The sequence below is a fragment of the Lacerta agilis genome, chromosome 2 (genome assembly GCF_009819535.1).
Source record: "Lacerta agilis isolate rLacAgi1 chromosome 2, rLacAgi1.pri, whole genome shotgun sequence".
In the NCBI taxonomy this organism is placed as follows: Eukaryota; Metazoa; Chordata; class Lepidosauria; order Squamata; family Lacertidae; genus Lacerta; species Lacerta agilis.
In genome coordinates, this window is record NC_046313.1 from 67,214,566 (window position 1) to 67,239,120 (window position 24,555).

Sequence of the window (24,555 nt, forward strand, 5' to 3'; positions counted from 1 at the left end):
CAGGTGTTTAAAAGTTGAAGCAGAAGTTCCCTTCTTATGTCATAGGTTTTTGGGCCTCGGCCTCGGCCCAGTATAGCCTACCTGAAGGAGCGTCTCCACCCACATTGTTCTGCCCGGACACTGAGGTCCTGCGCCGAGGGCCTTCTGGCAGTTCCCTCACTGTGAGAAGCAAAGTTACAGGGAACTAGGCAGAGGGCCTTCTTGGTAGTGGCTCCTGCCCTGTGGAATACCCTCCCACCAGATGTCAAAGGAATACTTTAGAAGATATCTGAAGGCAGGGAAGTTTTTAAATGACTGATGTTTTAATGTATTGTTAATCTCCTGTTGGAAGCTGCCCAGAGTGGCTGGGGAAACTCAGCCAGATAGGCGGGGTATAAGTAATAAATTATTATTATTATTATTATTATTATTATTATTATTATTATTGGGTCGCACAATAAAAGGCAGTTGGATCTTCTTGTGTAAAGGAATCCTTTACAGAGGCTATACTGTCCGTGAAAATCTGGCCATACAATGTCCATGAAAATCCGGATGTATGGCAACCCATGCCGGCAGTGCCGTTTTGGGCAAATAAATTGAGATTTTGCCAAGAAAGCTCAACAACTTTTAGCTGGTGCCCATCATCACATCTGTGTCCTAAGTCTTGTTGCTTTTGATCTGATGTTTTCACCAGGCAGTAGAGGATCTAGGTAAAGGTAAAGGGACCCCTGACCATTAGGTCCAGCCATGGACGACTCTGGGGTTGCAGCGCTCATCTTACTTTATTGGCCAAGGGAGCCGGCGTACAGCTTCCGGGTCATGTGGCCAGCATGACTAAGCCGCTTCTGGCGAACCAGAGCAGCGCACGGAAATGCCGTTTACCTTCCCACCGGAGCGGTACCTATTTATCTACTTGCACTTTGACGTGCCTTCAAACTGCTAGGTGGGCAGGAGCTGGGACCGAGCAATGGGAGCTCACCGAGTCGCAGGGATTCGAACCGCCGACCTTCTGATCAACAAGCCCTAGGCTCTGTGGTTTAACTCACATGGTTTAATCCATGAAAATCTCATGGATTAAAAAAACAATTCCTTTCTTTTCTCATTAAAAATTATACCAAAAAGCAGGTGGAGGATGTAATAATAACAACTTCATAAGCATTATTTCCTATATATGTAATTGGTCTACATCAGTTAATATTTGCAGGCAGCTTAACACTGACTATCAATGGGGAAGGTTAAAGGTTTTAATAATGTTAAAAAATGATTTAAAATTATTCATATTTATCACTTTAATTGAATTGAATATGACAATACAAACATAGAATACAAAAAAGTAAAACATAACAACAGATGACTGGTGCATCTATTATTAATTAAAGTTTGAAAAGACAGTTATTTTTACTACATTCTTCAGTAATTGAACCAATATAATAATTCCCTTTCCTTTTATTTCTGGTTTTTACATCATCTGGGTGATAAAACTGCCAGATGGTTTTGGCAATTTGGGACTGACTTCTTCGTGAGCTTTATTTCTAATAATATCTGCCATATAAACCTTTCTGTTTCTGGAGTCAAGAAACAAGGTTACCCCCACCATTCAATACTGTATGCTGGGACAACCCCCCTGCCAAAGGCCTTAGAGTTTGAAAAGGAAATAAAATCATACAAAACAGCATAGAATTTATATGTGTATGTTTTGAGTGACCTCTTGCCACTTTTAATTTATGCAGCAGCATAATATTGAATATTTACAGCCAATTTTTCATTGGGCAGGACAAGACACCCATTGGGCGGGGCAAGTTGGGGCAGGGCGCACTGCCTGGAGCCTCACCGCTGCCTCCCCCTCAGTTGTAGGCTAGCAGAGGGAGAGCAGGCGCAAGCCCCATGCTGCCGCTTTGGGCAGCGCCGAGCCTGCAGGCACCCGAGCCACCGTGTCACTTCCAGGAGACACGCATGGCTTGGGCGTGCTGCAGGCCCCACGGTAAGTGCCGCTCCCTGCAGTGTGTTGCCCAGTGCCCCCAGCCCCCCCCCCCAGCTACGCCTCTGAATTTATGTGACATCTTTTTGTTTCTCAGTGGTAGGGCATCTGCTTTCATTCACGTCCCTGGTTCAATTTCCAGCATCACCAGGTGGGCCTGGGAATAATCCATGGCTGAAACTCTTAAGGACTGCTGCCAGTCAGTGTAGACAGTAGTACTGAGCTAGATAGACCAATGGTCTGATTTTCTATAATGCAGCTTTCGATATTCCTGAAATACCCAAAGAATAAAAAATGGTGCTCTCTCTTTGAATTAACAAATGAAGCAAACATTAAGTGATCTGGATAATCAAATCTCATTATCACTGGGTGCAGCACACACACAATCCTATATATATGGGAGGAAATGCGCACACAGTGCAAACGTGCATTCTTGGGTGTGGCTAACACATAATAATGGAACACCCAGATACTTTATTTTAAGTGCCTACTCTCCTGTAGAAATATCTCCATCCATTAACTCTGATCATATGCATGCTTATTCAGAAATGCCATGAAGTTCAACTGAATTTACTCCCAAACAAGTGCAATAACATGAATCACCCAGTAAGTTTATTTCCCCAGTGCACAACTGAAAATAAGGGGATTTAAGGGGGTTATGACTTCAAACATTACACAACAGCAAAACCAAATTTGGCACCAGGAGTGTATACTCACTGGGAAGCCCCAGCAAGGCCAAAGTCCCTGGCAACTCTACCTGCATAACACACACCAACAAGCACTGTTTCGGGATGAAACATTTTTGCCTCACCTTTCAATCTTAAGGGGTCAAGGCAGTTTGCATAAATATCAATTACACACACACACCCTTAAAAAAAAATCACAGCTCCAAAAGCACAGCAAAACACTATCAGGGTTAAATCAGATAAAAGCAACTGCCCTTGACACACCCATCTATCAAGAGAATACTAGGAAGGAGGTAATCGACTCTTTTAATGGACAGCTTCTTGCTTGCTGGCTAAAGCGCAGCAGTGAGGATGCCAAACGAACCTCTCCTTGTCGTTTTCGCACACTGCATTTTTCGTGTACGCAAATATAAAAGGGTGCATTAAAAGAAAAGAAAAGAAAAGCCGTGTGATAGTTGTGGGCAATGGGTGTCTATTGTGCCCTGCTTCGAGCTGAGGCCAACTCTGGGGCAGAAGCGAAAGCCAGGCTGGCGGTATTGCCCTCTCTCGAATTCTCCTTCTCCCAAGCGCCCTGGGCAACAGGTGACCCGGGGGGGGGGGAGCCCTCTTCCTCCGGAGGGCGGGCGAGCGCACCGCGCAAATCCCAGTCGGGGCAGGCGCGGCGGGAGTGTGAGAAGCTCCGCTCCTTCCATGCGCCCAGGTCCTGATTCAGATCCCGCTACGCGCTCGTGGACTGGAAAAGAAACCGAGTAGGGGGGCAAGCCTAGGCGGAAGGTAAGGCCGGCAGCACTGCCCACCTCAAGGCTGAGGCCCCCGGCTCTGAGCTCCTTTCCGACCCCATACAGCGCGACTTCCCCGTGGCCAAGGACTCACCCCGCCGCAGCCGCCGTCTCGGACTCTCTGAACTCTGCGCCGACTACACACCTGCCTGGGGAGGCTCCCAGGAGGAGGACGGGACGGGACCGGGCGGGGACAGCGCGCCGAGGGCGGCACTCAGCCCGCCTCCGCCTCCGCCTCCTCCTTCTGCCGGGCCGCTTCCGCAGCAGCCCGTTCCCGCCTTTGGGTCGCGTCCCAGAGCTGTCGGCGAGGAGTGGAGAGGGGCGGACGCCCGGCCTTTGTAGGACAAATGACTTCCCATAGAGGGAGGCGCAGCCCGGGTTGGCGCGTTCAGGCGCGCTCAGAAGTCGCCCTGTCTGGCAAAGGAGAGACAGGGACAGATAAAGCGGTTGCCCCCTCGGGCTGTGTCCCGACAGCCGGCGCTGGCGACTGTGGCTACTTCTCGGGGTCGGGGCCACTTCTCGGAGGAACAGGGCGCAATCCGTCCCGGCTCTCACCCCGCACTTTCCGCTGCGGATAGAGGACTTTGACCGCTGCGGCTCGCGCGGAGTAGCTTTCTAACGTCTGCAAGGGAAAGACGCGTGTCTGTAATCACCGCGGTGCCTGACCGGAAGCCGTGATTGCCTCCGTTCCCCGGCGTGTATCCCTTGGGTTTAGTTTCGTCGTGTTGGTTTGGAGTAACAAAAAGGAAAAGGGGGAGGGGACTCTTAAAAGACTTTTAAACATTTTATTATGCCGTAATAAAGTTGTTGCTTTTAATGTTTTCCACAGTAGCCTTTCTTCTGTTTGTAGGCTCGTTTTGATTTCAGACATTACGAAATACAGCGGCATCGGCGCTTGTCTGGCATGCGGAGTACAGTATGTGGGTGGATGGTTATCAGGAGTTGCATGAAATTTATTGTTTAAAAAAATAAACTCAAAGGATCTTGGGGAAGGCTACAGTAGGCTATGTTGTAACTGGAAGCTGCCCGGTGATACTGGCTGAGTACGCAGCACACGCCCTCGGACGATTAGTTAAGGGTGCCGGGAATTATAGCTCTGAGGGGTAAACTAGGATTCTTTGTTGGTGGTGCTTTGAATGTATGATGTGTATACATCCTGATTAATACTTTCCACTCCTCCCACCTTGCAGCTCAAAATCGCCTTCTCCCATTGGTTTTCTCACAGGTGTGGGAGAAAGGGGAGACTCCTAAAACATTTTGCTGCCTGAGGAGAAATAGCAAATGTCTCTTTCCCCCACCCCCAGTCAAGAAGCATGGTAGTTATTCAAGGCCAACTTAGCTATTTGGCTCCTGAAAACTTTACAAGCAGCCTCTCGCTGAGAGGAGGAAAAGGCAATAATATGAATAAGGAACAATTCACTGCCCTTTTACTACACCCCAAATCAGCTGCCTTGGGCTGCCATCTCATGCTGCCCAACAGTAGGCCTGCTCCTGTAAAGGGAACTCCCTTGCACACTTCCTCCCACCCAGGCACAGTCTGCCACAAGAGACAAGGCAGAGCCGGAACCTGAGAGTTGCACTCTGTGCAGCTAGTAATTTGCTGTGCGCACTACATCTCCAGGTGAATACCGTATTACCGTAATGTTCACAAGAGAAACACATCTGAAAAGGAGACTTGACATGCAGAGGCAATCGTTCCTTCCCTGGCAGGTTGGCATGCGTCTGTCTGTATGTTCATAAGCACACATGCCCTCAATGGCCTAGATTCAGCAACAGCAGCACCATGGAGGGAGAGGATACAAGTACGAGGGGAGTATTATTCTGTGTTCTGAAATCATGAGAGGGGTCCCTCTACAACCTACTGTCTTTGTGTGAAGGGAGAAGAGTTGCTTTCAGCCAACAGAAGGAAACAGTTCTAACTTTAAGATGGCTTGCGGGAACACATTGTATTTACTGGGCTCTAAAAATCTAACACATTTTGTGAAAGAAGGGAGAATTATCAAAGAGGGGGGGGGTCACCCAGACATCTCAAACCATTATTTTTAGCAATTTTCATTTCCTATCTCTATGGTAGTAGATTTTAAATAACTAGTATTAATGCAACATGACTGCATCTTATGACATATAAATCATATTGCAACTTATCATTCTTCATTTCTGTTTTCCTGATTATTTCTGATCCATTTCCTTCTTGGCGTCTTTACCTCCGTTGCCTATATATATATATATATATATATATATATATATATATATATATAATTATTTGCATTGCAAAGTGTTTTGTTTTCTGCATTTATTTTATAAATGTATGCCTAAAATGCATGCATGCATACATACATACATACATGCATATGAGGGGTGGGAGAAGCTAAATCTTCTTGGGCTTTGTCTCCCACAAATGTCATGTGACAGCAGCCATTCCTCTGTGGGCGAGATGGGAGCAGGCCCCATTCCATTCGCTTTGCTGGAAGGCCAGTTCCACTAGGTTCCCCTGCCCCCAACCCATTTCTGAACTGTTTTCATTCCTGAGCTAGTACTTATAAGAACCGCTATTTAATAATTGGTGCCTGAGTTTGCTTTCCTCTTCCTTTCGTGTTGTGTATTTTTGTAAGCTCACAGGAAGGGGCTGTCTTCCTTTATTCCACATAAGCTGGACTGAAAGGTTTTTGGGGTGAGGACTGAGAGGCAGCAAGGTAGACATGCTCTAAATAAATAAACAAACCTTACAGATCTGGGATTGCCTTCTCCCACACGCGGCAGACAGTATAATTCCCATCATCTTACCATAACAGTAACTGTATCCCAAAAGATAAACGTTTTCGTTATCAACTGATCTGCAGAGAGTTTCACAATCTTGCCCTACACTTTTCTTAACAAGGCTTATTAAAATGTGATTTGTGTTGAGAAGATTTAAATAAGGCAATGTAAGGGTTGTTAAAGCTGACAACTATTTTACAAAAGCCACCAAGAGCTCCTTTCTACACAGGAATTGCTTGCGCTGAATTAAAGTAGCAAGATCAAAACCATGATTATATCATCCATCTCTGGCATTCATGCTATTATTTCCAGTTTCTTTGTAGGGCTCCTTCCGGCTTTTCTCCAGGCATTTTAAATGCCCTTGTGAAATATTTTCTGGGAATCTCTCTTTAGTGGGGTAGCATAGTAGTTGCTGTGCCCTCCCTCGAAGGACAGAGCAAACAATGCAAACAGGAGATTTAGTTCAGCAAGCTAGAAATCCCCAAAGGGGCAGATTCCCCCACAAGATGGTTGTGGGTAGTAATACAGAACCCCTAGAGTAATTTAATACTGGGGATGTGCGATCATCCATGTTCAAAATGATCAGGGAGATCTTGAGATGAAGAATAAAATCAAGGAAGCATCCAGAAAAGGGTGACTTCAACTACCATCACATAGACTGGCTACATGTGTGTTCCAGTCATGACAAATGGGCAAAATTTATTGAAACCCTAATAATTTGCTCTAGGACGCGGGTGGCGCTGTGGTCTAAACCACAGAGCCTAGGGCTTGCCAATCAGAAGGTTGGTGGTTCGAATCCCCGTGACAGGGTGAGCTCCCGTTGCTCGGTCCCTGCTTCTGCCAACCTAGCAGTTCGAAAGCACATCAAGTGCAAGTAGATAAATAGGTACCGCTCTGGCGGGAAGTTAAACAGCATTTCCGTCACCGTGCACTGCTCTGGTTCGCCAGAAGCGGCTTAGTCATGCTGGCCACATGACCCAGAAGCTGCCTGCAGACAAGCACCGGCTCCCTCGGCCAGTAATGCGAGATAAGCGCCACAACCCCAGAGTCATCCGCGACTGGACTTAACGGTCAGCGGTCCCATTACCTTTTTACAGTACATATGGTCATGGAGCCGACCAGAGGGCAGCACCCTGGGCTTAATATTTGGTGCCGTCCAGAACCTGCTGCAGGCTATAAGTGTTGCTGAACCAATTGGGAGCAGTGACCATAGCACTATTAAAGTACTGTAAACATACCTGTAAATGGCAAATAGCCAAGAAAATTCAACATGGTCACATTTGTCAAAAGAGAAAACTTCCCAAAAATGAGATTAGTAAAAAGGAAGCTGAAAGTCAAAGTCAATAGGGTTTTCTCACTCAAAAATGGCAGGGAGTTGTTGAAAAAAACGGTATTAGAAGTTTAACTGGAATGTATACTACAGGTCAGGAAAGGAGCAAGAGGATGTCATTGCGGTTAACAAGTAGTCAAAGAAGCTATTAGGCAGAACTCTTCCTTCAAAAACTGGAAGTCTTGTCTAAATGAGAAGAACAAAATGGAACACAAACTTTGGCAAAAGAACTGCAAGCAGGGATGCTCATAAGGGATGAACAGCGAAACTTCTCTTATACTCTTTTGGAATTGATCTTTGCCTAAACTTAAAGCAAGCCCTATCTGGGGGCACCCTTGATACGACATGTAGCAACTGCAAAGTTGCACAACCCAACAAAGAGAGTAACAATTATTTCACATATACAGAACTGCAGATTTCCTGAAACCAAATGGTTTAATTAGCAAAAGGTTAGGGGAGATGTTATCGAGAAAACTCAAATGATATACTTTGGATTAATGAAAGTACTATTGAGAGAGATTTGACATGATATGTGAAGGACAGAAATGAGTGTGGATTAAGTAGGATTTTTAGTTGGGTAATTTAGGTTTTCTCAACGGAGGTTCCAATATATTGAAAATGAAAGTTATAAGTATTAAGGAATTGATCAAGAAGATTGTAACTGTAGAAATCTAAAGCAACTATATGACATTCTAATTCACATGTGTAGCAGAAGATGTGACCTTGGACGCAGAATATGTGACACTGTAAGCACAGGAAATTTGTTCATTTTAAAAATTCCATTTGGATCGATTTCTTGTTTGTGTTGTCACTGCCCTGATCGTTAAGAAAGCTTTCACACTTCTGACCCTTTGCTGCCACCTTGTGGCTGTTGTGTTCCCAGCCTTTTAGAGACGAGTTGACACAATGCTTTTGCTCATTGCTTTAATGAATTACATTGCCATTGGTATGTCACATTACCCTTCTCTCCCCCCACCTTCCCCCCTCTCTCATACACATTAGGTATTAAACAAGCTTAGAGTATTGAGTTCCTACAAAGTCTCACATCTAAGGCTGGGATCACACTGAGACAGTGAACTTGGGCCTAAGGCTGTACAACTGCAGCATGGATGCGAAAACTGAATGCCTATCATACCAAAAAACATAATTCACATGGAAAACTGGATGTCATGGAGAAGGGGTCCAGCCTAGCCTTCTCCGACATGCTATTTCTCCATGTGCCCCCCCCCCGCTGCCTGCAATCTGAGGTGGTACAACCCAGGCAAAGGTTTAATATCCGTCTGAGACCATGACCAAGGATAAATAATGCCCAGTATTTGGTTGAGGTAAATGAGACTTGTAGAATAACTGTATGGTCTTCTCTCTGTGTATATTACAGAGGTCAATCCGAGAGAGAGAATTCTCTTTGCTGATCTACTTTGGGACTTGGAGGACCTAAACACAATCCTTTGTATTCTCCCAAACCTCTCAAATGCAGTCAGGTATGTATGCTACATGCTGTCCACACCTCCACTCCACCTCAGCTGATTTTGTTGTTTGCTATGTTTTTCGCTGGGTAGAATATCAGCTTTACTTGTGCCTCCCTCCAGATCTGTCTCTACATTTCTTATAACGAAGCAGTTACAGCGTGGACTGCAGGCACAACCGCCACTTCCATATGTATGCTTTTCACTATACTACCGGTATTTGTTATTCCTGGAGCACATGGCGTTCTTTAATTATGTGTAAACGGTATGTGGAATGTGATTGCTTCACCATGGATGGGAATAATCTCCTGTTACATCACAGGTGTGTTGGGCATGGGGAGTAGAACTTAGCTCCTTTGTCACCCATGAAATTTGTAAGTCTGCCTCCTCAGTAGACTGTATCGCCTCCGAGTATTCCTATAACACGAGGCCAAAAAAGCATCTCTGTCTTTTCTCTTCTTATTTGCACCTTGTAGGAATGTTATTAACGAAAGGATAGAATGCAAAATATAATTGCAGACAGATGTAAGACAAAGGTGGTTGAAGCTTGATGTGGAAAACACCTTTGCCTTTTTGTCTTCTAACAGTGTAAATCATTCTGTCCCATCTGAGCTTTTGATTTCTTCTGGTATGTCCTCAGTCTGAAAGTGATCAGTCTAAACAATTGTTAAACAATTAAAAGAGTCTTGCATTATCCACACCTATACTTGAACCTGCAGCTTTCCTTTGGGGTTGAAATTATGAGTAATCTAACAAAGAAAAGTCTATCGGGCACCCAGAGCGGCACACATGCCGTGCACCCGGGGTTGGCGCGATCCGCCCGAGGGGATGACACCTGGGGCGGACTGCCCCCACCACACACCCCTTCCTATGCCCCTCTCTGTATGGGCAGCATGTGGAGTACAATAGCAGAGATGTGGATACATCAGAGCTTTGCAAACTAGGAACTTGCATAAAAATTAGAAGGAATCAGTGACCTAAGCCGATTCCAAAGGGAAGTGTGCAGCAGGGAGCTAGACTGTTCATAAAATGCTCTCTCTGCTCCCCAGTACATGCTCCTTTGATGACCCGCTGCTTGAGGTGCAAGGCAGCGTGACACAGAGGACATTTGGGAAGTCATTAAAGATTAGGGAACCCACGGGCAATGAAGTACACTGGACTCCTTGATGCATTGGCTTGGGCAACAATACAGGGAAACAATTGCCTGAGCTTCTCCCAAGAGAAGTTTGTTAGGAGAGGAGGGGAAAACACACTCGGGAGATGTGGACAAGATTTGGTTTAAGACAATCTAAAAAAAAAGTGGCAGAAGTTACATTCTATGTTGGGGATGAAGAGCATCTTGGGTAGCAATCACATGGATGAAAGCCAGGAGGATCCATGTTTCAGTTCCAGATGCAGCAGAGTTAATGTTTAAAATGTAGTACAAACTGAAATGCAAGTCTCCTTCCCAGATGCTCCCTGTAGGCACAAAACTCTGTTCTCCTCAGACCCACCTTTTCTCCTCCTCCTCCCATTTCTGCTTGGGGAAGGAATCTCGGAGAGAGGGTCTAGTCTCCCCAGAGGCGAGAGGACGTCCCTTTGGGCATTCACTGGCACTGAGGAACCCCAGGCAGACGACACAGGCCGCAGCAGTCAGTAAGTCTGGGGTGTTAATATAAAGAGCCGGTCTTCTTCCTTGCGGATCCACCTCATAAGTTTGTTGACAGCGATGACAGCTGCTGCTTTGGTTCCCAGGGGGCTGAAGCACACGTAGAGCTCAAAGGCACTAGTTACCTGGAGAAAGGAAATGTTAAAGCTCCATTACAACATGCCAACAATGCAAGCCCACTCCTCTAGAAGAAGGATTGTTGCCGTGGTGGTTGCCAAGATTGAGATTTTGGTATTTTTCACTGGTTCAGGTGGTGTTGGTGAGAGAGGATGTTAAAAAGAAGAAATGAGAAGAAATCTGATGAAGAATGATTTGCTGCTTTAAACCTTGCATGCTCTTTTAACCGTCACACTTACCATGCTATTTTTAAAGATTAAGTTAATGGACATTGGAAAATGTATCCAGAGGACACATCCGCAAAGCGCAAATGTACAAAAAAAACAAGGCATTTGTTGCAATACCAGCTAGCATCCATTTCTGATCTTGTAATCCTAAAATGGTGAACCCAGATAATAAGCTCGTACATCAAGTTATAGCCGCAGGTTTTGCTTTTCCTGTGATTTTTCTAGCAATTGCCACTGAGGTGTAACTTACCCAAGCCAGGAGATTTTCATTAGATCCAGTGTAATAGATGTAGCTCAGAGGACGGGAAGAATTATGGGCCCGGCTGTGTAAGTACTGATACAATCCCAGAAGTCTCTCTTTTTCCTCCTCAGTGATGTAGGGAGCATCAATCTCTGGGCTGGAAAAAGAAATTTCCCCTTGGTTGAACCTCTTGTCGTGAATGGAAATGAAAATGGACTACAGCAGAATAGCTTCTTTTCATAGGGCAAAAGGAAAGCTATTCAGAAACAAGTTCAGGAAAAAAAGATCTGGGGCAGAAGCCAGAGCTAAGGAACTAGCTAAATGCATTCCTGGTTATCAGATGAGCTGTCACTGAAACAGAATTCCTGCAGTTGGTTCTAGAGGTAAAACCAGTGGGCCATGCAGCGTCGCAGCGATATGTTATGCATCCTATGAGCTCTTTAGTAGCTTGGTGCCCCAAAGCTAAACATGGAGGCCATACTGACTGGTATTGACCATTCTGTCACAGAGAAAAGTAGACCAACCAGAACAAGGGTACATGAAAGACCACCTGCCCTTGAATATTATTATCATCATTAATTTTTTTGATCGCCTTCTACACAATCCTCTTTAAGGCACAAAACCAGCAAACCCTCCCAAACAGCAGGTACAGTGGTACCTCGGGTTAAGAACTTAATTCGTTCTGGAGGTCTGTTCTTAACCTGAAACTGTTCTTAACCTGAAGCACCACTTTAGCTAATGGGGCCTCCCACTGCTGCCACCGCACTGCCGCCGCCCGATTTCTGTTCTCATCCTGAAGCAAAGTTCTTAACCCGAGGTACTATTTGTGGGTTAGCAGAGTCAGTAACCTGAAGCGTCTGTAACCTGAGGTACCACTGTATATTTAAAGCAAAATTAAAATACAAAATAGACACTTTTCCTGACCCATAAAATTGGGCCCTGCACTGAATTCCTGTTTTTATAATACTGGTTTGTTTTTTATTCTGTATCTCTGCGTTGTATCAAAGCAACTTTTACTCAGTTAGTCTGTCCATTAATTGCAATGGGTCTACTCTGTGAATGGCTAACATTGCCTACAACTCTGTTTTTACGATTCTGTCCTATTGTTTCTATGTTGCATTTCATATATCACTGGAAAGAATCTTTTTATTTTTTATTTTGTTTATACTATGGCAGACCAACACGGCTACCTACCTGTAACTACATATATCACTTAAATATCTTTTAACACTTAAGTCGTTTAGAAATGCTTTTAAATAAATACATAAATCCCACCCATCCTTGCCACTTAACAAAGCATCAGATAATATTAATGAGCTGAAAGAAAGACGCAGCCTAGAACAGATTCTCACCTGGTGAAGAGTCCTGAGCTCTTAGATTTGTAGATGAAGTGTCGGAGGTCTGGGATTCCCACCTGGGAGACAGTGTAGAAAGGAGTGCACAGCGCCTCCACAAGGACATGATAAACACCGCGCTTCTTCAGCCGTTCCTGGAACCTGCGCTTGCAGTCAGACACTGTGAAGAAGTCCTCACGGTCAGTGGAGATCAGAAGGAGACACAAGTCCGTGTCCTGCGCCAAGTAGGAAATGTGAGCGTGGAAGAAACCGCTGGAATTGAACTTGGGCAGGCAGATGGGAGTCCAGGCTTCTCCTTCTCTAAATGAGGAGGATGAACTGATGAGGTTGAAGAGTAGGTGGAGGTCAATCGGATGCAGGAACTGGTCCTTTTTTCTCACCAGAGATACCAGCTGGTTCTTGGATAAGAGGATGGAGAAGACCAGGCTTTTAGCTTTGGCTTGCTGGAGGCAGGAGCTCACGGCATCCCTGACTGCAGCATCCATGGGGAGGCAACGTGCAGCCCCCATCAGAAAGCTTGGGTCCCTTGCCATCAGGTCTAGCAAGTTGTCTGTGATGCGCTCGGAGCCTGCCAGCAGTCTCCTCAGGTCATAGTTCTGCTTCTGCTGGAAGATATGGCTGAGCTGGGTCCACGTCAAGAGACTGAGGATCTGGTAGTAGATATAAAGGAGCTCCTGAGCAATTTCTTGTTCTGACTGCCGTGTCTGAGCCACAGCAACCAGCACCAGGGGGCTCCTGCGCACAAACACCACCTTGTACCCATCTGCCAAGAAGGCAAGGATGGGGAGGGAGAAAGCGAGAAGAAGCACATCAGTTTCTTTAGAACACAGTGGCAACTCCTGAACACAAAGCAGCTATGGTTCTTTTGAGGCAACTCCTCTGAATCCATAGATCACTTGTGGGGGAATCTCTGGCCTGCAGGCCTAACTAGGCTTGGCAGAGGTCCTAATTTGGCCTTGGAGTCTGTTTTCCACAAGCCACTCCCACCTATCCCACAGTCTGCAGCAAGCCCCTTTCAAGTTGTCACCTGATGTCGTAATGATGTCAGATGATTGACAGGTGAGCAATCCCACCCACTTATCAAAGTTGGCCCATGTTGAGTGGGGCAAGGAAGACTCCAGCCCATTGGCCAGACCCAGTTCCCTAACCTTATTATAGATGGTGGGAAGAAAATCAATTTCCTTACAAAGCAAATATCCTTGCAACAGTGTGATAAGAAGCCTACACTCTCCTGGAAACCCAGTGTTTAAAACCTAACAAAGAATAGGAAAATCAGAACTCTACCGCGTATGCAGTTAGCAAGGTTGCCTTGCTATGGCATAAGGAAACCATCTTTACCAGGGGCTCATATTTTAACTTCATAGAGTGACTTCCCATTTTTAAATATCTACTTCTCACCAAGTTGATCAATTTGCATCTGAGCTCTACTACTTCAGATTGCAGGTGAGGGTTCATGTGACTAACAGCTACTCTACCAAAAAAAGCTTTTCTACATAAAAGAAAAACCCTAGACGTCATGGAGAAAGGTTCTAACCTAGCCTTCTCTCTGGTGTGTGTGTGTGTGGGTGTGTGTGGGTGTGTGTATTTAACATGCATGGATTTTTTGTGATCCCCATCAGCAATTTAAAATGATATGGTCCAAGCTTGGGTTTCCCTGCTCAATGAGAATTAGGGGTAAGAAAACAAAGAAAGGAGGCAGGGAGAGCATCTAAGTCAGTGTTTCTCAACCTTGGGTCCCCAGCTGTTGTTGGACCTACATCTCCCATCACTCTTGACTAATGGTCTTGCTAGCTAGGGATGATGGGAATTGTAGTGCAGCAACAGCTGGGGACCCAAGGTTGAGAAACACTGATCTAAGTTAATTGCTAATGGTTAGGGCAGTGATTGTCAGGATTTAAGGAAGCATACTTATAGAATATTGCCTTTGACTGGTATCTACATGTAGATTCCCCATCCCAGAGACTGCAGCACTGTCAGTGTGGTTATCAACATCCATAGATAGCAGTCTAGAAAGGCTCTCTTGACCAAACATGGATTTAGATAATCATTTTTACTACACTTCGGCTTGGGACTTGCCTTTCAAAGAAATCTATAGCTTCCTTCTCTGGCTTAGTTTTGTAGCATTTTCTAAACAAAATATGAAAATAGCATATTGTTCTCTTCTGATTATTCTGTGTACAAGTTGGGACTGGCAATCGGATATTCGATGACATCTAATATTTCCTAAAACTGCTGGGTTAGAAAGGAGCATAATAAAAACATGTCCCCACGCCACTCTGGCAGGGGGCTTTCCTGGGGAAAGATCATTCGCACTCCTTGCTCCTGTTTTCTCAGGTTCTTTTCCAATTGGGGGAACCAATTGAAAAACGGTAAGATAGCGGTCTCTTGGGAAGAAACCCTGTCAGTGTGACTCTTAAGTACCTGCATGAATAGACCTAATGGAATTCTTCTGTGCTTCAAGGAAGGACACGAGAGCCATCATCACCCCCATGATGCTGGACAGTGCCTCTTCAGACCCATAGCGGGAATACACCGGCTTGCCTGCCTCACTCAGAACAAAGACATGCTTCTGGTGCATGCGCCAGGCATCCATGGTCACGTCTTCTTCCTCCTTCCCGGACAGCACAGAGTCTCGGCGTGAGGCCTGCGGCGAGAGCTCCAACTTGTCTTCTTTGCTGTGCCTTATCTCTTCTTCCAAATCCAGGGCTATGCCAGTAAGCTGGGTGCTCAGTTCACTGAAGTCCTTGCTGATCTCCTCCATCTTTGCCTGCTCACCTTGGCGCTCTTCGCTTTCCTCCGGGCTCTGGGGAGCTGCATCCTGATTCTCGGTGCTGGTCAGGTCTTCATAGGACTTGGCATGAACAAACATGGCTCCCTCCTGGCCTGCCCCTTGTAAACAACATGCCAGAACAGATACTGAGTTACTCCCAGGAAGGAGCAGATAAAAAGCTACAACAAAGGCATCATCAAAGAATGACTAGGAAAACTCATAAATGCCCACAAGACACATATGATGGCAAAAATCTCTCAACATTTTCCTTAACCTTATACCAGAGTTTTTGTTTCTGTGCTCCTCATTTAGTGGGTTACAAGCTGCAAACAGCAGATTTCAATGGTTGTGTCATGCTGTAAGGAAATATCCTTTAGTTAAATAGCATGCGTGCTTCCTAAGCCACAATGAATGCTCCTCCTTAGAAAGCACTCCAATTCTATAGATTTCTTTAGAACAGACAGGGCCTTTCATTTTAACATTTTGATGTGGTAACTGCACTGCAGGATAGCGGGAAATTGAGGTCCTTGCACCCGAAACCCTTTGACTCCCATCTAAGTATCTGATATTCATTATCTTCCATACTAAAGCAGAACATGTGCATTCTTTAGGTACATTCATCTATCACAAAGGAACTGCTTCACTGAGCCTTTTGTAGTAGTTTTACAAAGAAATAAATGAGAAAACAATTCTCCACAAGCAGCTGAAAAGCACATGCAGGTTAAAGATGTAATCCTAGGAGCACTTTCTTGGAGTAAATCCCATCAATAAGAGTAGAATTTACATTACGAAGTAAGCATGTTTGGGATTTGCTACTTGTTGATTATAAAGGTGACCCCAGACAGGTTTATTCTCACCATACAACCATGTTGAACCTGCAATCAGGTCTATTGGTCTATACCCTGTTCTGTGCAGACAGAAGAAACACCTTGGTGCATCTGTAACAGCAAAACCAGATGCTTTCATGTGCCCCAGCTGCAACAAAATATGTCACTCCCATATCGGTCTCCACAGTCACAGTAGGCTCCAACGGTTTCACTTTACCCCCAATGGTGCACCCTTCCATTCTCTCTTGAGACAGATGGATGCAAACAACTGTTCTGGATTACCTCTTGCTTTCCAGCAGTGCAGAATTTAGTTAGCTCTGTTTTGTGTCCTCTCCTTGTTTTGATCAAGGGAATATGACATTTATTATTGCTGGCATAAGGTGTGGGTGTACGCGGTCTGGAAATGCTGCCTAAGGAATAGGTCAAAAGCTTCTGGTTTTGTCATTATGACACTGTCTGTGTTTATGCCAGCCTCAGATGAGCGCTGTTGGCTGGAGATTTTTTTTTTTTGGTCAGTCCACAGAGTTGATCAGATAATGGTGCCTGACTATAAGTTCATAACAATTTTGGGGGGTGGGGTGGAGAGATCAGCAGGCAGTGAAGAGCCCAAGTCACAGAAAAAATGTTTTTGCATATATTATGTATACTTGACTGAAAATAGATTTGAATACGAATTTCCTATTTTAAACAAAATTCTGGCTCAGCTTAAAAAGTAGGAGACCTATAAACCACTTAACCAAACCATTACCCAGGGGCCAGTAAACTTTTTCAGCAGGGGGCGGTCCACTGTCCCTCAGACCTTGTGGGGGGCCGGACTATATTTTTTTGGGCGGGGAATTGAACGAATTCCTATGCCCCACAAATAACCCAAAGATGCATTTTAAATAAAAGGACACGCTGATTCCCGGACCATCCGCGGGCTGGATTTAGAAGGCGATTGGGCCGGTTCCGGCCCCTGGGCCTTAGTTTGCCTATCCATGCCTTAGAGCATAGTGAAGTTGTTCCCCCCCCCACTCCCCATCACACCTCTTGCCTCCCTAGCTGTTCACATCAGCACAGCTTCGTTAGTGTCAATTTGATTCTGTTCACACCAGGGAGCGGAAATATCTTTACCCTATGCAAAGGTATTTGCAAGAGGTGTGAAGCTTGAGAAACAATGCATCAAAGAGTAGTATTTTATAACCAAGTACAGGATAACATGCATTTGGATAATTTCATGTGAACACAGATTAAAAACCCAGCACTGAAAAGGCAGTGGGTGCATAGAAAATAGCATGGGGAACACAGTCTAAGCGGTGCACAAAGAAAATTGTAGATTAAACACAGCACCCCCTTGCATTGCCACTCTGCTGTAAGTGTGCCAACTGTGGATCTGGCAAAAACAGATGTTGGTGGGAGGGGAAAGCGCTAAAACACCGGCCCCCAAATAAAGGAGAGTGGGACAGAGAACAGCCCCACCTGCCTGGCAAAGCTTTGGATTGGGTGGTCCCTCTTCCTTTGCTTCGCCCTCCCCAGCCCCCTCTGAATTGCTCTGCCCACACCTACCTGGTTCTGTTCCCTGAGTGAGACCTGGGGTAGGACTCTCTGACCTCTCAGCATGCTTTCTGTCGCATGGGACCAATGAGCCATTGGGCACATCTCCATCCTTCTTGTGAACATCAGCAGCCATCCCTTGGAAGCTTGTTGGGACCTGCAAACAAGCAAACAAAGAAAGACCTGCTAGCTTTTATTCCCCAAAGCAGTGCAGAACTTATGCAGTTACCTAACCTGAGTGACAAAACAAGTGCATTGGAGCACCTCCATAGCATTGGATTTATATGAAGTAGCCTGGAAATGCTTCAGTTTTAATTACGCTATGGTTATCCCACATAGAGTGAGCATTTTCTAACTGCGTAGTGCAGCGTTCGTTTCTTCTCAGCACTGACCTATGAGAAAAGTTACTATCATTTTCACTTTACAAATGGGGAAAGGAGGCTAAGATACAGTGGCTTGACCAAAAATCACCCTCTGAATCCACGGCTAAGCAGGTATTTGAACTCAACAATGCTCTCAAGACCTGGAAGTATGCAATGGGGGCAGATGTTTCAATAGCAACGGCACTAACACCAAATGATTCAAGTGTTTGGTAAGGATGGCTAGATCTGTTGATGCAGCAGTAAAATGGTCAGTCTTTTCCTGCAATGTGTAACAATCGAACAGGAAGCAGGGGCAGTGGTCCTTATTCACAGGACAATTAAAGTATTATACGTACAGAATAATGTTTCTATTTGAAACCGTGAAGCGCAGGAGAGTTTGGTAATGTACTCAGCGATATCTCTCTCCTCACTGATGAACAGTCTGCTTCTGAAAGAGACTCCTCATATTAACACAGGGTCAATAAAAATGTGTCTTTTCCATCTTGATTTATTAAATGTCAACCATGTCCCATCGGTGTTTGCCTGTGGTTGTTAAAATCAAATGATAATGGAGGAGTCAAATCCTTATTATGAGATTAGGTGGACAAATCACAAAAAGACTCAAAAGCAAATGAAAGCACACGTCTTCCATATTTTCAAACTTTTGACGGCACACACAGGATGGGAAAGACATTCTGATTATTTCAGTTAAAGCAGAATTGGTTACAAGCTGCATGCTTTTAGTCTTCAAACATCCAGGCACATAATGAAATTAATTAAATGATAAGAGCTGGTAGCACTGAACACCCTCTTTCGTTCCATCCCAGATACCTTGCTATCCATAGCATGTTGAAGAATTCTACACACTGGGGAATTTTCACCCCCTGATGATGTAAAAAGTTAAGTGTCGTGTATGAAGATGGGTGTTTATGTTAAGCTGGTTGGCAGCTGGGTGTTTATTTTATTTTAATTTATGTCCTTTGTAGTTACAGGTACTTATTTTTAATCTCTGTCATCTACCACAAGACCTTGGAATGTGCTGAGCTAACTTGTTACAGTGCAACCTACCGGTAAATCTATGCTTGGCAGGGTGTTGGAATGGATGGCCCTTGTGGTCTCTTCCAACTCTGATTCTATGTACTCTGAGGTAAGCACTACAGAATTCAATGGTTCTTACTCCTAGGTAAGCAAGTATAGGATTGGCTGGGGAAACCCAGCCAGATGGGCGGGGTATGAATACATTATTATTATTATTATTATTATTATTATTATTATTATTATTATTATTATTATTATTAATTAGATTACAGCTTGAATGAACTCATGCTACCATCTGATACACTTTTTCTGGGTGTTAATCCCAATGAACACAGTGGAAATTATTTCTGAGTCAAGGTGCACAGGATCTGCAAGTAGTTAACAAAATAAATAAAGTTATTATAGATCAGCGCTGAACTGAATTTAATTTCAACTGCATTGCTTTTAAGGGGGGGATTCCCACTAAACAAGATTAAAAAATAGGTAGAAATGGAAATCCAGAACTAACTTAGTACTTGACTTCTGGTATGAGTTAAGCTGGTCTGTTTCCTTGTGCCTTTCTCCTGCTCTCACATCTATCTTCCTGGTACAATGGTTAACTGACTTGAGCCATTACCCCATCTGCTTTTGTGGCTGGTTTGCTCCCCCACCCCCCTTGTGCAGCAGTGTAAATTTTCAGCACAAATTTGTGGAATCCTATGCATGAGTTTGGCCAAACTGCAGGAGGCAGTGAAAGATAGGCATGCCTCCTGGCGTGCTCTGGTCCATGGGGTCACAAAGAGTCGGACACGACTAAACGACTGAACAACAACAAATGCATATATTTGGAAGTAAGACCCAGCGAATTCAGTAGAATTTACTTCTGAATAAACATGCAAAGGTTTGGAATGCATGCTGTTTCAGAATTCTAGGTCTGAAAAACAAATGGTGCATAGCCAGCTGTACACTTTGAAGCGATGCTTGTCCCAAGGAAACACTGCTAAACAACAAAAACCAAAATACAAATAGCTTAAATACTAATAGGCTTTAATGAAATATAACATATTAAAGAATTCGAGTAAAATACAATGAAAATTTAAGCATGAATTTTACTAAAATCTATCAAGGTTTAATATATTAAATGATATACAGAGAAAGATAAAATAATATACACAATATATACATAAATAGCTACATTAAAAAATTCTTGGCAAAACAGAGCAACACAAAATTCAGCAAACGAAAAGAGCAACTATTTAATAGGTGTTTGGTTCAGAATACATACTTAATCTGCATGTATTGGTACAGTGGGAAAAGTCGCTGGTTCTGCATTTTATTTTTGTTAGAAATTGGGCTTTTGTGGTTTAACACAGGAATAGGGAACAGGACATAGGTTAGCAACATATGGTTCCCTATTCCTGTATTAGACAAGAGAACTCCATTCTTATAAAAAAGAAAAAGAAAAGAAAAAGCAGAAACAGTGACTCCCATCAACCCTGGCTATTAACCATGCTAGCGATGGCTGTTGGGAGCTGGAGTTTAACATCATCCAGAGGTCAGAGGTTCCCCATCCCTGGTCTATCAGATAAATCGTATGACAGATGTTTGTCTCTTTTTAGAGATGGAAGTATTGGGGTTATTCCATACTATAACTTTGGGTGATGTGCGAGAAGCATAGTGAAGAGATACCAGGAGCTAGGAAATTCCTCCAATGTTCCTAGGTGTGTTTTACATATGTTCTGCAATTAGGTCCCACGACACACCCTTCAGAGGGTGGTTTTGGACGGCCTGCAGCTTAATTTATTTATAAAAATATTTATATACCACTGTATCAAGATACACATAAAGATCACAGCAATTTACAACAATATAAAAGCATACAACCAAACAATAAAATTTACTGATGAGCTGAAGTATCTTCAGCAGACTAATTAAGATAATTGTAGCTTATGATTATACCTTAACAACCTTGAAGAGGTTGCAAGTTTGAGATTCTATAAACTGTAATTAATCAAGCCCTAACATTTTATCAGGCCAACTAACTGCTTATTTAGAAATTACCAAAATGTTTATTTCAACAGGACAGAGATGAGAGGAAATACTAATACTAATACTAATAATAATTTATACCCTGCCCATCTGGGTGGGCCTCCCCAGCCACCCTGTCTCTATTCCAAGACACTTGGCTCATCCCAAATTGTATCCCCAGTTGCATCAAACTTTTTTTCTTTACATAAAAGAAACTCACTGTCTTATGTAGCACAAAGTAAATGGTCCCCAACTGCCAGACTTGGGGTGGTGGTAAGAACCTGCCCGTCCATCCAGATTTTGTTATCAACATGGGCAAGCTAAGACACACACCCAATTTTGCCTCTCAAGGTTCTCAGTGCAGCACTCTCCTCTTTAATCCTTATCACAGCCCTGGGAGGTTGGTTAAGCTGAGAGATAGTGACTGGCGCAAGGTCACCCAGTGAGTTTGTGGTTGACTGTGGTTGAACTCACAAACCCAGTGAGTTTGTGGTTTAAACCGGACCTCCCTGGTTCTAGTTTGACACTCCAACTACACCACACTGACTTTACATTCTCCTGGGTGAGCTGCCATATACCCACAAAGACCTGGGAGACCTGAGTTCAGTTCTTACCATTGCTACAGAGCAGCGTTCAAAATCTGCCAGGCGCAAATCTGCGATCAAGTGAAGATGCCCAGGCGCCAGGATGGCGCCTGATGTCTCCACCATCTGGAGGTGCATGCCTGGGGATCCTTGGACCTTGTCTGTTTTCACACACTAGCATCACATCTTGTAGAATTCGGTCCATGATATTTTATCTGCACAATCAATATGAATTATAGGAACCAAAAAGTTGTATTGAAAAATACGACTTTTGAGCCACCTGGCCCCAAAATGGCAACTAGGCCTTTCGTTTTGGCAACTGTAACCCTGGTTTAAGGAGCCATTTGGCGCAGAGCATATATATTGGAGTTTCTCACACTGCTACAGAGTACAGACTGAGTGTGTGGCCTTGGACAAGCTACTCTTCTTTCAGGCTCAGTCGTTTCCTTATGCAATGACAATAATGGCCATTTATAACAATAAAAGTTATCAGCATGATAATGGTTATAAAGTGTTTTGGCCGCTGTAAAGTGTGATATAGGCATTTTGATATCAGTATTGCAGCCTTTTGCTCTAGGATGAGGAGGCACACAGGGCCACAAGTTTGACCTGCTGCTAATTGGTAGAGTTAATTGCTCTGTGGACAGACATTCAGCCCAGCATATTGCTAGCCTCTAAATCAAATAATTATTTATGCTTTTGTACAACTTCTGATCCACACTGAGAGCACCAGCACACAATTTAAGTAGCGGGGACATAGCCAGCCCTTCTCAAGAAATGTCCCTGACTTTTACCTTGGCTACATTTCCTCCTGGGCTCTCAATCTCTCTCTGTCGGAGAAGAATCTCCTAGGGAGCACAGTGTGATCCCAAACCACTCCGGTTTCTTTGCTTCTAGTTTCCTGAGGAACCTTATTGTTGTTGGCTTTGGTAGTACAGCAGACGGATTTGTACGAAATCCAGTTTGGAAGAATTTCAGTTGCCCCGATTTATGTTGCTCAAATAACATGGAAAATATGCAGGGCTGAAGAAAGAAATCCACCGGCCCAGCCCCTGTATGTGCCTTCCTGTTTGGTCTAGCAGCACACAAAGGATACTTACAGCTTTGACAGGAACAGCCTGCGGAGGAGTGGAAAGAGCCAGTGAGTGTCTGCTTCTGCAGTTGCCTTGCCGGTGATGTCTAAGCAGAAAGGGAAGAGGAGAGGGGGTTCTGCATGCTGCTATCTCCTCTGGGGACTCTGATGCTGCACAGCCACGGACATGCTTCCCCTGAGTCTGCCCTCGCCAGCTATAGCCAGGAAGGTACAGTGCACTACCTACTTTTCCTTTCAAAGGTCACTTTCAGGGCCACAAGTCCCAGTGCATCTTGGGGAATGTAGTTCCAAGCTGCAGTTACAGTGTTTCAGTAGACAAAATACGATCTTCACAGAAAATGGAAGAGACTTCTGGTTAATGCACATCTGCCTAGATGTGAAAATCCATGAAGCAGATTTAAGCTTTCTCTCAACATAGAAAAGCTTGGTGTCCGTGTTTGATGATAACAATAGGAGTGATCATTTAAGTGTCACTTAGTTCAAAGCACTCTACGTGCATTCTATCTTGAATCCTTATGACAGCCTCGTAAGGTCAGCTGACACTATTATCCTCATGATGAAGATGGGGGAATGGAGAGGAAGTCCTGTTTCAAACTATTAAATCCTGTTTTGTTGTAATGTTTTTATTAAGTCACATCACATTCTTAAATGTTAAGGAGGAAAAAAAAGCCAAAACAAACAATTCATAGCTGTCAACCTTTCCCTTTTTTTGCAGGAAATTCCCTTATTATAGCATTGGGAAACAGCAGGGAGGGTTGACAGCTATGACGAACATGTGGCATGTTTTTTTCAGAAGTTCCGCTGGGTTTTATTCCCAAATAAATGTTTGTGATTACAGCCATGCTGCCACATTACTTAGAATTGAATTCTCCTGTGTTCATTCGAACTTACTCCTAGAAAAGCATGTATTGAGTCTGTTACAAAAATAAGTTGAAGGGCTTTGAGCTGTTGTATGCATTGAGATCTGTAAATCAGAACGTTCACATTCAGCCAGTGTACTGTAGTGGTTAGAGTTCTGGACAAGGACCTGGAAGATCATGGTTCAAAACTCCACTCAGTCATGAAGCTCACTGGCCAACCTGGGGCCAGTCACGAACTCTCAGCCTAACCTACCTCACAGGGTTATTGTGGTTAAATGAGAAGAACCATGTATAGCACCTTAAGCTCCTTGGGGGGGGGGGAAGGTGTGATATAAATGCAATAAATAAATAAATAAATTTAGCTCAGTTAACTCAACCTTGGCAGTCCTTACAACTTCCATAATCACAGTTCACACAACTTTTCAGTTCAATCTGTTGCAGGCTTATACAGAGGTAAACCGCATCCAATACAATGGGATTTACTCCCAAGTAAGTATGTGTGGAATGGCAGTCATAGCTACTTCCTTGCACCAGTTCCAAATTATGATCTGTGAAATAACCTCCACAGGTGCAAAGTTCTTGAAGGAGCAGCATGTTGCTCTTGAAGGATCCCCGCCCCCCACAGAAAACCTATTGTGTTTGTCCTTATAGCACTATTTTGGAAATCACAATAATTAGGCACTTTAGGGTTGGTGCAGAAAAAAACTGAATGTAGGCAAGATTCTATCAATTGAAGATGCAGAATTGCAACACCTGGTGTGAAAATGCTTAAGAACTTAAGGATCAGACCAAAACCCATTTAGTTTAGAATCCCTTTCCCTACAGTGGCCAACTAGATGCCCCTGGGAAGCACAAAAGCAGGCAATACGCCTCTCTCGCTGTTTCTCTCCCAGAAACTGGCATTTGGAGGTCTGCTGC

At 44.1% G+C, this 24,555-nt stretch overlaps 2 protein-coding genes across 5 annotated transcripts in view; both read right to left on the reverse strand.

Moving 5' to 3' along the window:
• The window catches only part of MST1R (macrophage stimulating 1 receptor), a 55,095-nt gene extending 51,450 nt beyond the window's left edge, over positions 1 to 3,645 (reverse strand). For 2 of the 3 annotated variants that reach the window (XM_033140573.1, XM_033140571.1), the window contains exon 1: positions 3,517 to 3,645. The gene's annotated coding sequence lies outside the window, so the exon portion shown is untranslated. The other variant, XM_033140572.1, reaches the window with a different exon arrangement.
• Positions 3,646 to 9,598: 5,953 nt separating this feature from the next.
• On the reverse strand, positions 9,599 to 22,967 carry MON1A (MON1 homolog A, secretory trafficking associated). 2 transcript variants are annotated; one of them, XM_033140575.1, is made up of 6 exons: positions 22,785 to 22,967; positions 17,706 to 17,850; positions 14,985 to 15,452; positions 12,561 to 13,326; positions 11,218 to 11,365; positions 9,599 to 10,748 (listed from the first exon to the last, which is right to left on the reverse strand). In XM_033140575.1, exons 2-6 carry the CDS (start codon positions 17,827 to 17,829, stop codon positions 10,608 to 10,610), a joined length of 1,647 nt encoding a protein of 548 aa, XP_032996466.1. In that variant the 5' UTR covers positions 17,830 to 17,850; positions 22,785 to 22,967; the 3' UTR covers positions 9,599 to 10,607. The 2 variants fall into 2 exon arrangements, with proteins under 2 accessions (XP_032996466.1, XP_032996465.1); XM_033140574.1 differs by lacking the exon at positions 22,785 to 22,967 and adding an exon at positions 18,465 to 18,551.
• Between the last annotated feature and the right edge of the window lie 1,588 nt (positions 22,968 to 24,555).